Source organism: Callionymus lyra, chromosome 10, assembly GCF_982586985.1.
Source record: "Callionymus lyra chromosome 10, fCalLyr1.hap1.1, whole genome shotgun sequence".
NCBI lineage: Eukaryota > Metazoa > Chordata > Actinopteri > Syngnathiformes > Callionymidae > Callionymus > Callionymus lyra.
Genome location: NC_141827.1, coordinates 11,275,450 through 11,289,758, shown reverse-complemented (window position 1 = coordinate 11,289,758; position 14,309 = coordinate 11,275,450). Strand labels below are relative to the sequence as shown.

At 35.2% G+C, this 14,309-nt stretch overlaps 1 protein-coding gene across 1 annotated transcript; it reads left to right on the top strand.

Moving 5' to 3' along the window:
- Positions 1-1,224: 1,224 nt before the first annotated feature.
- Positions 1,225-14,298, top strand: LOC148070312 (aminoacylase-1-like). The gene is made up of 15 exons (XM_087801167.1): positions 1,225-1,464; positions 2,537-2,678; positions 4,437-4,501; positions 5,732-5,836; positions 5,916-6,010; positions 6,159-6,235; positions 8,004-8,093; positions 8,617-8,673; positions 9,506-9,579; positions 9,663-9,712; positions 9,825-9,969; positions 10,551-10,619; positions 12,231-12,310; positions 13,555-13,615; positions 13,690-14,298. Exons 2-15 carry the CDS (start codon positions 2,558-2,560, stop codon positions 13,852-13,854), a joined length of 1,254 nt encoding a protein of 417 aa, XP_087657293.1. The 5' UTR covers positions 1,225-1,464; positions 2,537-2,557; the 3' UTR covers positions 13,855-14,298.
- The last annotated feature ends 11 nt before the right edge of the window (positions 14,299-14,309 follow it).

Here is a 14,309-nt window from a genome sequence, read left to right as displayed (position 1 = left end):
TGAGAGGATGATAACAGGAAATGCCGGTTTGAAAATAAGAAAAAAGATCACGTTTCATTTTTGGCTAAAGGGCTTTTGGCGTGAATCACTTTAAATGTTTGTTGGAACAGCGGAAATTGGCCGTGGTCTTAATCATATATGGCTCCAGGCTGTGGCTAGATATATTCAAAACATTCCAATATGATGTTAGTTATGTCTTCAATAAATATAATCGTGCCAAGACATCATAAAAAATACTTTTAATGAGTATTTATTCATGTTATATACAAGAACAATGATCAAATATAAATTGTGTCATCATGTAAACATGTTTTATATCAAAATATCTTATTTATTTAACTCAATGAAAATTAAATTAAAGTCCCTTAAACAAAAGCACTATGCAGAAGAACTAGGAAAACTTTCCTTTTATCTGTTCGATTCCTTAATGATATCAAATTAAAAACAAACACATTGTCGAATGTAAAACACATAAAAAATGTCAAAACATTTGATATATATTTTTAATATTTACTCAAAAAAAATATATGTATATATAAAATGAAATAAAAAAGATAAAATCAGACATACATATAATATTTAGCTCTTAAACAACAAACAATCAAAAGAAAAAAACTTAACTTAACTTAACTTAATTTCTGTCTGTACCATTCCATAATGTTCTCACATGAAAATCCACAAACCAATTTGTTATAAAGTATAATACAATATTAAAATAAAATAATAATAATAAATAATAATAATAAATAATAAAAAAAAAATAGACACGTAAGGTTATGTTGCCATTTAAAATAATAGTGCTATGAAATCGCAAAAATATTTTTTTATTTTTATGTATATAGCGTTCATTTTACGCTATATCTTTTATATTTACTCACAAATAGAGGGAAAAAAGTAGAAATAAATTATATATATATCATCCAATTTTCCATATAAGATAAGAATAATAAAACAAATGAAGTCCAATATAACTGTATATATATTTATTCTTTTCACTTGACCTTTAAAGTATATACTTTATTGAATATTGTTTTGATTGTTTAAGCGCTTTGTGACCCTGGTCTGGAAAAGCGCTATACAAATAAAAAATACTTACTTACTTACTTACTATCATTTAGCTACTTTAAGCGAATATAACTGATTTTGAAATCACTTACGCACTTACGTTGCTGCTTTTATTTTGAAAGGCTGGCGGAAATCAGCTGACAGAGTCCGCAGCTCAGACAAGTTCTAACCGGCGGAGGCGAGTGTGAAGCGAGGTGTCGCTGCTGATGGTGATGCAACTGCAGATGGCGGATCCCCTCGAGTATAAATAGCATGTTTTTTTTTCTGTCGTTTCCTGTGTTTTCCCACAGGAGCCTCTCGCGCGACTTGTTTCGCCTTCTTCACCGACACGTCCGTGTTTCGTCATAAAGGCGCTCGTGGGTGACCGTGGACCGGGTCGAGAGGGAACTTTCCAGGTCGGTGAGTCAGAGGATAAAAACCGGATCAGTTTAGAAATAGAGTCTGAATTTATTGTCTGGTGTCACCATTACTGGAGCTCGGCAGGAAACATCTGTCGCGTCAGTCCATCGTCCAGTTTTAGCACGTGTTCTTAGTCCAGGACCTCGACTGTCCGGGACCAGGTCAGATGATCTAAGACTTTTTTATTTACTTTAACCATTCATTAATGATCCATAAATAACATTAACATGGAACCGTACAAACACTGAAAGAATGAGAGGAAAATAGACATAAAACGTTGTTATTTATTCTGTCAATTGATCTAATAACAAGGCGATGACATCATTAAAAGAATAGATATTAAACTATATAATGTATGTATATATATATATATATATATATACAGTATATATATAAATATTTGTGTGTGTGTGTGTTAAATAACGATTGACAACATATTTAAATTTGGATTTCTTTATCAATATTTTCATGCGTTTATTAACAAATAACAGAAGAATAGAATATTTCAGTCCTAAAACACCCATTTCATTCCAGTTATATTTTTGAGTTTAAGTACTAAGAATAGTAACATAAACATAAAAATCAGAGCCACATGTTGCCCTGAGGCTACACTTGGCATACGTTTAAGTTTGGCATAAAGAACAGGGATGAAGCTTGATTGACATGAAGTACTAAGATAAGATTTTATATTAATAAGCTGAAAATGTATTTTTACAAAAGATCAAAACAGACAATAAGAAAAGCAACAAACTACTTTATGCCTGAACGAGTTGACAGTCTGGTATATTGACAATTACACAATAACACTGAACTTCTTACTCGCGTATTGAAAGACGACTTATTTACACACAGCATGGAAACACACAGAGAGAAAGTGAGTTGAAAAGAACTTTCACCTATTTGTTACTAGGTTATGTTTAACAAGTAGGCTCGGTCTGTTAAAGTATTACAGTATAATAGTTTATGCTTTATATTGTTGTGTCTCGGACTCGTCTGCTATCAGATCTTGTCGTCACAAAGTCCATCATTGCTGACAGCTTCTTGGATGCAGATCTCAGCTCTCTTTCTCCAGTAGATTAAGCGGCTTACAACCATGCTTCCTGACAAAGACGGTTTAGCGGTCGGACACATGTCTTCTGAAGGAGAAGATCCCTCCATCAGTCTGTTCAGACAATACCTGCGTCTCAAAACCGTCCACCCGGAGCCCGACTACGGTGAGAAACATCCACCCGAGCCTTCTTGTGTGTCAGTTTAAGTCACGTGTCACGTATTATCTTGTCTTTGGCAGATATTAAGGTTTATTGTCACAATAATGTCACACCCAAGTTATGTAACTTTATGTTAAGTATAATTATTAAACAGGTTTCATTTTAATTGACTCCTCAACTGCTCTTTTGACCCAACTGAGCCCCAAAGGCTGAACAGCTTAGTCATTTGTTTGCTAGAAATCAAACAAGCTGAGTGAAAACACTTTACAGCTAAATGTGGACAAAACTGAAACTCTGGTGATTGCTCCTGATGATAAGATTCCAGGGTTGAGTCAGTACTTGGGTGACTTAGGTCAGTCTGTCAAACTGAGCCTGAGAAACCTGGGTGTTGTATTTGATAAAGACATGTCTCTTGTTCAACACTGCAGAAAACTGACCAGAAACTGTTTCCTTCAACTGAGAAAAATCTCTAAACTTAGGAAAATGTTGTCGGAACATGTTCTGGAGCTTGTAATCCATGCGTTTGTTTCTTCTCGTCTGGACTATTGTAACAGTTTGTTTTCATGTCTTAACAAGAAGGATCTGTCTCGTCTGCAGTTGATTCAGAACTCTGCAGCGAGAATTCTGACCTGCTCTAGTAGAAGAACTCACATTTCTCCGATCCTTAAAACTCTTCACTGGCTTCCAGTTTCTTTCAGGATCAACTTTAAAATTCTGGTTCTTACTTTCAGAGCTATTCATGGTCAGACTCCTCCTTACATCAGTGATCTGATCCAGCCTTACACCCCAGCTCGGGCTCTGAGGTCTGTGGATCAGAATCTACTTATGGTTCCACGCACACGGTTCAGGACCAGAGGAGAGAAATCTTTTCAGGCTGTTGCTCCTAAGCTTTGGAACGATCTTCCTCTCTCTTTGCGCTTGATGGAGTTTACTGACTCTTTTAAGAAACACCTTAAGATGTTTCTATTTGTTTAGGCTTTTCCTTGAATTTCTCGAACTCCTGTGTTGTTCTCAGTATTATCTTGATCTTTAAAGTATGTACTTTTTTTTATTTTTTTATTTTTTTATTTTTTTTATTTTATTTTATTCTATTGTATTTTGTTAATAGTGTTAAATTTCTAATTTTGTAAATAATTGTATATTTTTAAGATCTTTTTTATTTTATTTTGTATTATCTCTTTTATTTTAATTTTTTTCCTTGCACTTTATTTTTTTAAACTGCGCTGTTGTAAAAGTGTGTTTCCCCTCTGGGGATGAATAAAGCTTTTCTATTCTATTCTACTTTTTTGAGTATTGTTTTGATTGTCTAAGCGGTTTGTGACCCTGGTCTCGAAAAGCGCTATATAAATAAATATTACTTACTTACTTACTTACTTACTTACAGTTGTTGTTGTTTATGTCCAGCCCGCTTGAAGAAAAGTTATACAAAGTTGTAAATCTTAAAAAGAATAATTTGATGTATATTAATTGATTCACTTCAATTAATTGTTCTGAATAAATGTATATATATATTCTAATATATTCGGTTTCTCATTTCGCTTCATTTAAATGACAATGCGATTCCAATTTTGATATAAATAGATTCTTGAGATAAATCCATGCTAAAAAATGTGTTATTAAACTTGGTGTTCAATTTTTAATTTAAGGGTGGACAAGTATTATTTTTTGTGTATCTATGAAGAAAACCTATAATCATGATTTAAGAGTTAACTTTTTTTCCTTCTTGTAAATCAATAATCTCTTGTTAATTCCATTCATTTCTAGATGGAGCCATCAGGTTCCTGGACAGAATTGCAGAAGAGCTTGGGCTGCCCATCAAAAAGATAGAGGTATGTGCTAAAAAAAAACATGTAGCAATAACTAGCAGTAGCAACTTCATGCACTGAAAAACACACTCAAGATCAGTTTTATATTGAGGGTGTTATGAGTTGATAGCACAAGTAAATGTACTTTAAGTAAGATGACATTAAAACATTAAATTCACACAGAGAATGTAGAGTAGCGTTAAAAACACTGATGAATCATTTTAAGCTGCCAATGCTAATGCTAATGCTGGTTAGCAAGTACCTAGCTACTACAACACAAATGAAATGATGAAACATTGTTAAATGGATATGAGAAGAAGTTGCTGCTTAAACTTGTGAACTTTAAACCTGACCAAAAAACATCTCCTTTCTGTAGCAAATGTATTTTTTTTATGGGGGGGACTAGCATGCTCACGTCAGCTAACAATTACCTAGCGACCACAAAACAGATGCAATTATGAAACTGTGAATGGGTAACAATAAATATAAAGCATTCTTTTACTTTCTGGATGGACTTGTCCCAAAACTTTGGAATGAAATCAGGTCTAACTGGACATTAAACCCAACTCAGACTCGCTAGTTAAGCTAGTTATCCAACAAGCCTGAAACAGCAACCTGTCAAGCTAACTTGCCTATGGCCAACGAATATGAAACACAAGTTCATCAGTCTATTATTAGAGAGATGTATTGTTGTTCTTGGTATCATCCTACATTCAATGACTACTTAAAAAGATTATGGGTGTTGGTGTATATCACAATGTTATTTTACACACTTCTGTAGTATTGTACTCAAAATCACTGTATTGATAATATTTACCATATTTTTTTTATGGTTTATAGCTAAATTATGTTTGTGTAAAATAGGATAATTTCATTTTTTACAATTAACATACAAATATTCACAGTATTTGTTCATTTTTCTCTTGCAATTACACTTCAGGATGCTAGATGGCAGCGGTCATTACATTCTCCGCAGCATTTAAATCCCTCGAGATCCCAGCTCAGGACAAGAGGATACAGTCGACTCCATCAGACTTTAAAGCCGATGTTTGGACATATTTTGGTTTCGATACTTTTGTAGTATCGCAATATATCGTAACGTTGCCCCTGTATCGCGATACGTCTCGTATATTCTTGCCAACACACGGCCTTATGAAGGATCAATTCAATTGGCTCTCAGGAATAAACAAAAAAGAAAAGAAACTCGGCCCGAAGACCAATAAGGAAAAACCATATTGTTTTAATTTTCTCCAGGTTTTCCCCAGCAGGGTCGTGACCATCATGACATGGGAAGGCACCAACCCCAACCTGAAGTCCGTTTTGTTAAACTCCCATACCGACGTGGTCCCGGTGTTCCAGGTATGAGGCCCCTTCTTCTCATCACGTCCTCAATGTGACCTTGAAGAAGAACATATTTCGATATCGTCTCTCCTCCCAGGAACATTGGAAATACGATGCTTTCAGTGCTTTCAAAGATGCAGAGGGCAACATTTATGCCCGGGGAGCTCAGGACATGAAATGTGTGACTATCCAGTGGGTATTAACTGACGACTTATTGACTAGGATGTTGTTGTCATTTATTCAATGTTTAAATAAGAAAAACCTCCCTGAGTCAGCCTCGGAACCCTCGACTCAGCACGTCTGTCTCCTCTGAAAATTGCACTTTGTCTGTTGGCTGCAGGTACATCCAGGCGGTGCGCCGGCTGAAGGCCGAGGGGCGGAGATTGTTGCGTACTGTGCACTTGCTCTTTGTCCCTGGTGAGGCATTAATATGTTCACGCACCAGCTGTGGTTTCAGAGGAACTCAGCGGGTCAATATAAAGCACAGAGCCAGCCTATAGCGTCTGTGACACGAAGCTCTGCTTTAATATTTTATTTGAAATGATTATACATCGTCAGCAAATTTTCTTCTTTTGAATTTTTACTTTAAAAAATGGAGAAATGTTTTACAAGCCAATTAAAATTGACCTGATTAGACAATGTATTACTATCTATTTAGTGACGGTTGATTAGTCAAAACAATACTGTATTTAAATTGTAAGTCTGTGTTGCTATGTGGAAAGGGATCGACCGCTGTGATTGGTTGGCTGGGCAGCAAAGATTATTGGGAGCTGTTCAGGTCAACGTTAGGGTTGTTGGGTGAAATGGAAACTTGTATATTATGTCGAATCTGACAGTTTAAAATAAGTGACAAATTAAATGCTAACCACGTTGAGGATTTCTTATGAAGCAGGAGTTTTTAACCCTTATGTTATCTCTGGGTCAAGATGACCCGAAGGCACGAAAACAAATGTGTTAGAAAAAAAAGGGAATAAAAGAGGGACCACTGTATTCTTCTGTATGTAAACTGATGACTAGCTCTATTCATTATGTGGTGAGAAGTAAAAGTTTTATTGTATTACTTATAACAGAAGCTTTTATTTTGAAACGCATGTTCCAAGTGTGAATCAACGGAAAAAGGTGCCATTTAGCATCTAAAGTTCTTCCTCCTACTTTTAATTCTAAAACCATGAAACATGAATTTATGTCTGATCAGTTCTTTGAGATGAATACTAGATATAGTGTTACAAGAACGAGTTATCCTAAGACGCCTTTTTGACATCAGGAAAAAATCCTGTCGCTTCGTATGAACTAAGAAATGCCGACTCATTGGTGTCAACCTACGAGGCGGTTCTTATTCCCCAAAATATAATTTAATTATATGTCGCTAGTCCAGAAAACAAGGGGCGATGGCTGACTCTCATCTGTCGCCCTCATGTCACAGATGGTTTTGAGGAGTGGTTGCTTTCAGAGAATGCTTTTAAAAACACACACAACATGATGATGATGATGATGATGTTGTTGACACGAAACCGCCTTGGTAGGAATTCCTCAATACTCCACCTAACTTCCTAATAACAATTAAAAAGATGATGTCACTCGCAACTTGGTTCAATTATAACCAGATTGAATTTTATTGAATTAACACAACACAGGAATTTGTCGTGGTGATGACGGTACAGAATCAAAAGAATTGTATTAAACAACATTTTAATAGACATTACATTAAAGTGGCAAATAATAAATAAAAAATGACGCTTTCACTGTGATGTCTATTATTTTATTTTATTGAATTACATGGCAAGAAAAACACAATTATCTACATTATGGTGTCATTTATAGAATCAAAAGTTCTATTAATTAAAAATGTTATTGATTTTATGGAAAAGTATTTAGGTAAGTAGATCCTTGCACATAATTCATGATGATGGCTCCACACATTATTTCAGTTTTCTTCAATGATATTCACTTATACCTTTCAAATATTTATCAATAGAAGTTAAATGTCAACGATCGTATGTTTCCGCTCCAAAGATATTCAATTATTTGTAAAATGGTTTCATTTCTTGTATATTTTAGAACATTTATTCCACTTTCTTCTTTAAATACGTCGCTTTTTTTACACTGTCGTTTAAATGTTTGTGAGTTCCAAGTGTTTTCGTTTTTATTATGTTTTGTTGACCGATCCAACTTTGTTCCCCTCCAGATGAAGAAGTGGGGGGTCACAAGGGAATGGAAACATTTGTGAAGGATCCGGAGTTTCTGAAGTTAAACATTGGCTTCGCTCTTGACGAAGGTAAACCACTAGTTTGCTGTTTTTGTTTTGATGAACAACAGTAACTTATTATCGTGACCCTTGGTTGTTGTTTTCCCACTTAATCATTGCAATGCGTGTTAGATGGTCTCTGATGTTTCTGAACGATGATGGACTTGACCTTTGACACGTAAACTGTGAGACAAAGTGTTCTTAATTCCTCATCTCAGTGACAGAGTGTTATTTAACACCTATTAAACATTGACCCACTTTTAGACAAGTTTTTGCGAACCATTCCTTTTTTTATGTTGAAACTTGTTTGAACTCGCCTCTAAGATGTAATCGAGGATTCGTCTTGGGGGCCATTCAACCAGAGTTTACACAAGAAAAATGCTTTGTATTTAAATATGTGTCTATCGTGCACTGAAGCTCAGGGGTGATCCACCTTCATTCTTTACTGTAGATGGAAACTTTTGAAGCGTGTCACCAGCTTTGTTTCTTTCTCTTAGCATTCTTTGAGTAAAACTGAGTCCGTCGATGTTCTTATGTTCTGTTTGGTCCGCAGGTTTAGCAAATCCTAGTGACGCCTTCACTGTGTTTTATGGAGAGAGGAATCCGTGGTGTAAGTATATCCTTGTTGCCTCCTTTCAGAGTGAAGTTATATCAGGGAACCATGAAGACTTTCTATAATTGAACACCTTAACATTAAAAGATTCATTACAAAGAGTCTGTCTGGACATGAACTTAACCTATAATATTGCCCCAAAATAATACTGACAGAACATAACAAATACAAAGTACAATGGAACCACTTTTTATCTCGTCTTTCCTGGAATTATTTATTTTATTTTCCACAAAAAAATACCTTTTTGGCACCTGTGTTAGTTTAAACCTGTCACCAAGAAAACGATAAGATTATAATATGGGTGTAAGAAAATATCTATAAATATACACATCCCAGTAGTTTTTTCGCGATATTATTTAATTCAAAATAAACATACAAATAATCGCAGGGCTGGTTCATTTTTGTGTTGTAATTAAACACCCAGCCGCTAGATGGCAGCTGTCAATTCATCCTCTAAAGGAAGAATGAAATCCTGCGATGGCTGAGAACGAGAGGATACAGTTGACTCCAGTAGCTTTTAAAGCTGATTTCTGGACATATTTTGGTTTCAAAACAAATGAAAGCAGTTACGACCTTGTCAAGAGTCACGTGGTCTGTAAATTCTGCAACACCAGAGTCAAGTACTTGACAATTCTACAAATATATCACCATATATTAACTGATTGTTAAAGTACACATCCCTACTGTATACGAAGAACGTATCACATGACTGAGACAATCGCCTTAAAAGTTTTGTTAAAAATAGCTTTTAAAAGTAGCTTTTGTTTAGTCCTTACTAATGGGTGTTTATTTCTGCTGTCAATTAATGTAGAAAGTCCTGTGATTGCAGGGATCACGATCCACTGTCCCGGCAGTCCAGGTCACGGATCGAGGTTCGTGGAGAACACGGCTGCTGAGAAACTGGTGAGTCGATATGTCTCTTGTTAACAACCTGACGGCGCCTGACGGCAGAGAGTGTGATTGACATCTGCTCTCTTGTTCTGCAGCGTCACGTGATCAACGTGTTCATGGATTTCCGAGAGAAGGAGAAACGCAGGTGAGAGTTTAAGGATCTTGAAATCAAATTATTTGTTCGTACAGTAGTTCCACCGTCAAATATTTGTGTTGTTATTTGATTGTTGTGTTTTTTTTGTTGTTGTTTTTTTCAGATTGAACACAAGCGAGTGTTTTACACTCGGGGACGTCACCACTGTAAACATGACCATGGTGAAAGGGGGCGTGGCCTACAACGTCATTCCCGCCGAGATGGACGTCAGCTTTGACTTGAGAATACCACCAACTGTGAATTTAGAGGTGATTTCTCTTAAAATAATGTAGATACTGTAGGAAAAAGGATATATTTGTCGTATTGTCGTGTACTTGACTCCTGTGTTGCAGAATTTACAGACCACATCACTCTTGACGAAGTCGTATTTGATTTCATTTGTTTTCAAACCAAAATATGCCCGAACATCAGTTATAAAAGCGCCTAGAGTCGACTGTATCCTCTCGTCCTCAGTCATCGCCGGGATCTTGCAGGATTTCAATGTTACTTATTCTGTGGAGGACTTAATGACTGCTGCCATCTAGTGGCTAGAAGTTTAATTGCAACACAAAAATGAACAAAAGCTGTGAATATTGCACCTTTATTGTAAATTATTATTTTTTACATTTTTTGTACATTGTTTTGAAAATAAACCATGAACTAAGCTAAAGCTAAAAAGGAAAATTGTAATCGAAACATTGCTGTTGAACACAAAAACCTCAATCATTGCAATATTTAGGTGTATAGACATTTTCTTCCTCCCTTAGTATTGCGATGCAAGTATTCATTTAGGCACTTGAATAACTAACAAATTGTCTTTTTTTTTTTTTTTACTTTTTCTTTTTTCCAGGAGTTTGAAGGGCAAATTAAGCAATGGTGCAAGGAAGCAGGTGATGATGTCACATATAAATTTGCACAGGTCAGTGTTTTCTCTGTATTTTAATTTGCGTATATATTTAGAGTAGTGGTAGAAATCCTTTTTTCCAGTGTTGTGCAATATTGCAGAAAGTCAAAAACTTGTTCTGCAATTCGAAAATGATTTATGCAAATACACAAGCCTCCAACCTTTTCAACCTAATAATGCTTACATTTACATTATATATAGCTTTGTAACCCATAATATTACTGTAACCCTTTATTCTCCCGCTTTACTTTTAATTTCAATGTTCACAGATCCTCCTCCGCTGCGGTGTTATCATTCCGTGAAACCTCAGCTGGTCTTGCATCCCCCTCTCCCTTGTGTTACTATAACTAGAAGTATACGAACTAACTGATAAATGTACTAATCATCAAACCCACACGTCATCCTTTCACACAACACACTATTAAAGGTATCACCGCAATAATAACTTATAGAATTACAAACTTGGTATCTATTCAAGTAAATCGTTTGATGTTTATCTGCATTTTGAGAACAAAAAGAAAATAAGAAAAATAAAAAATAAATTGTAGACGGTCTGTAAAGTTGACAAATTGGTGATAAAAAATACTGAGGGTGATAATGTGGAACAAAGTGAAAACAACCCTGCAAGTCTCAATAAAAAGTATATAATAAAGTGATCGCAAAAAGTCCAGAACTAAATAATAATAATAAACAAGTCAAATAAAAGTACTCTTAGTCTTCCCTAATTTAAAATGAATAAGGTTTTAAGAATAGATGTCAATAAAAGAAGCACACTCAGTACAATCATATATTAGAACGACACAAATTATGTAAACAAATCCGATAAACTAGTTTGAATCTGATTCACAAAATGTGCGCATGCATAGCAGGACCTTGGAGCACAGAGGCCTCGATTTTTGTTTGTTTTAAACACAATTTTAATACAAGAAACACTCAGTAATCACATTAGTATTGACAGATACTGCGTTGTGCCGGATTTATTGAATAATGATGAGAGTATTCTGTTGCGATCCTCAAACCTGGATCATCATTTGATCTGTGATCAACACGATTTAAAGGTTAGTTAGGGAAGCGTTTAACAGGGCTGTGTCTAAACTAAACTAGTCACATGTATTTTTGTGCAATTATTGATCGTCTTGAAGTCTGTGAAATTTAATTTCAACGGAGCGTCCGCTGACGTCACTCACACGGAACTTTATTCAACCAATATCAAACACAAACGAAGTCAACATTATCACTAACAAGAACGTTTGTTATTGTTGACTGTCGTGCGTCGACTGGAAGTTTCTCTCGTCTCTACAGAACAGCAAAGTTAACGGCTTCGTTTTGTTTCGTATTTCTTGTTTCTTCGATCTTCTAATAATTACTTTTTCTTCTGCAATCTTTAAAATCGAGCAGCAGACTGCAGATGGTGTTATGTATACAATTGAAATAATAGTTAGCTTCTTGGACCAATGTTATCATTTTCAGAGTTCAGCATGTGTTGCTTATGGCTTGTAAATTATGTTATTTTTCAGTGAAATAGTGCCATCGAGTGGGCACTTAAATGAAGATGATGCGTCAAGAAGCTTCACCTTCATAAAGTGATGTTTTTCTTATCGTATGTTGCTACTTATTTATGTACAGAAACACATGAACCAAAACGTGACGTCAACCGAGGATAGCAACCCCTGGTGGAAAGCTTTCAGTGAAACCTGCAAGACGATGTAAGTCTATTCTCTTTCTTTTATCGTGAATAGAAGAGCAAAGACTTGTGAGTTCATACAATGTTTACTACATGGGATTGAAGAGCGTTTAAACATTAAGCCTCTTAAACCACTTTTAATGAAAAGTGTGCAGTACTCTATTATTATTATTTTAATTCGATTTTATTTTATTATTATTATTTCTTTATTTGAACGTCATAACAAAATATTGAACAATTTCACAACAAAATTATGTTTTTATTTACCAAAACGCTGCCCTCTTGTGGTCACTTAAGGCGCATCATGTTTCTGTTTTAAATGTTTAATGTGTTGTTGATTGTTGACGGGTGATTTCAGGCAGCATTAGAATTTGTATCCTGTGAATATTTTATGACTTTGAAAGCTCTATTTCTCGTCTCATGTTCCCAATGCACAGGGAATTCTGTCAGGGATTCCCTCAAACTCCCTTTCAAAAGGACAAGGAGCCGTTTCAATTTGGACTTTCCAAGATGGTTCTCTCACGCTAGTCACATTGAACACACACTGCTACCATGTTAACGGCACAAAGTCCAACTTTAATCCAGGAAAGAAATCCAAATGAAAGGGTTGTTTCGTTGATCATAACTTCACTTCACTTTTGTTTTCAACAATGAACTTAAGAAGAATCAATTAGCAGATGTTGAACTGACTCAGAATCTATTCTTATTCTTGTTCAAATCTCACTGAGCTGGTTTTTAGCTTTATATACAAACTCAACAAACTGGAAACTGTGTCCATCATTACATGACATGTAAAGACAAAAACCTTTTCATTTTATTTTTTATGAATCACTTTATATGGAACAGATTTAATTCTGCCATTATAAAATTAAATTAATTAAGCTAAACTTGTATATTATTTCATTATATAACATATTTTTTCCACAACACATGTGCGTGTATATATATATATATATATATCATGTGTATATGTGTGTATATAGTTTTTATTTTTTTATTTTAAATTATTTTAAAATACACAGAAGGGGAAAAAAGATTTTTAAACAACTATTAAAAGGTTGTGTTTTTAGAAATCAAGTACATGTATTTATTATAAACAAAATACTTTCCTTCATTGATGCCCACATTAATACAGTTAAAGGACTGAACGTGGCCTTGTGTCCTCTTGTCTCCTCAGTATATGATGTGGTCCCTTTAAAAAGAAAAAAAAAAAAGTCGTCCACCATTGTGTAATAATAACGTGAGCAACTGTGATTGCTATTGAAGGAACGTCAGTCTAGAGAAGGAGATATTTCCAGCTGCTACAGACAGTCGCTTCATCAGAGCGGTGAGTTCTTGTTTTGCAATTGAATGTCATTTTCTTTTCCGTGAGATTTCAGCTGTAATTGTCTCCGTCTTCAGTTGTCCATCCCTGCCATCGGTTTCTCCCCGATGAACAGAACCCCGATCCTGCTCCACGACCACAACGAGTATCTGAACGAGCAGGTCTTCCTCAAAGGCATCGACATTTACGCACAGCTGATCCCGGCTCTGGCCGACGTCGCCGTCCTTCCCAACGATGCTTAGATGCTCCGGAATCCAACCTCACAGTCACCAAAGTGGAGTAAGTGTTGAGTCGCAAAAGCTAAAACTACAGAAGTAGCCTTCGGAAATGTCGACTTTCAGTTTTTAATGATTCTCAGGATGGTATTGGCTGTAATCATCTTTAGCTTTTGAGTCTTTTTTTGCAGAGAATTGTTTTTTAACTCTGATTATGAATGAGTTTTTATATGATACCTCATCAACTGCTATTTGATTTATCACAAATTGTAAGCCTTTACGGAAGGAATCTTGTTCGTCTGCTGTCATCAATGGTTTTATGATCCATTGTTCAAAGTCCAAATAACTTCGATCTTTATACAGGACTTGAAGTGATTTCTGTTTGTGTTTTAATGAGTTGAAAAAATATTTAATATAAGTAATACATGTTGACATTCAACTTAATTTACTGAATTAAAACATTCACATCTTTGTGAGAATTT

What these genes read in the sequence shown, in the direction of transcription:
- LOC148070312 (XM_087801167.1), top strand. Translation starts at nt 2,558, where the DNA reads ATGCTTCCTGACAAAGACGGTTTAGCGGTCGGACACATGTCTTCTGAA. An exon ending in ACGTGGTCCCGGTGTTCCAG is followed by an intron (nt 5,837 to 5,915) that starts GTATGAGGCCCC and finishes CTCTCCTCCCAG; the next exon opens with GAACATTGGAAATACGATGC. An exon ending in ATGAAATGTGTGACTATCCA is followed by an intron (nt 6,011 to 6,158) that starts GTGGGTATTAAC and finishes TGTTGGCTGCAG; the next exon opens with GTACATCCAGGCGGTGCGCC.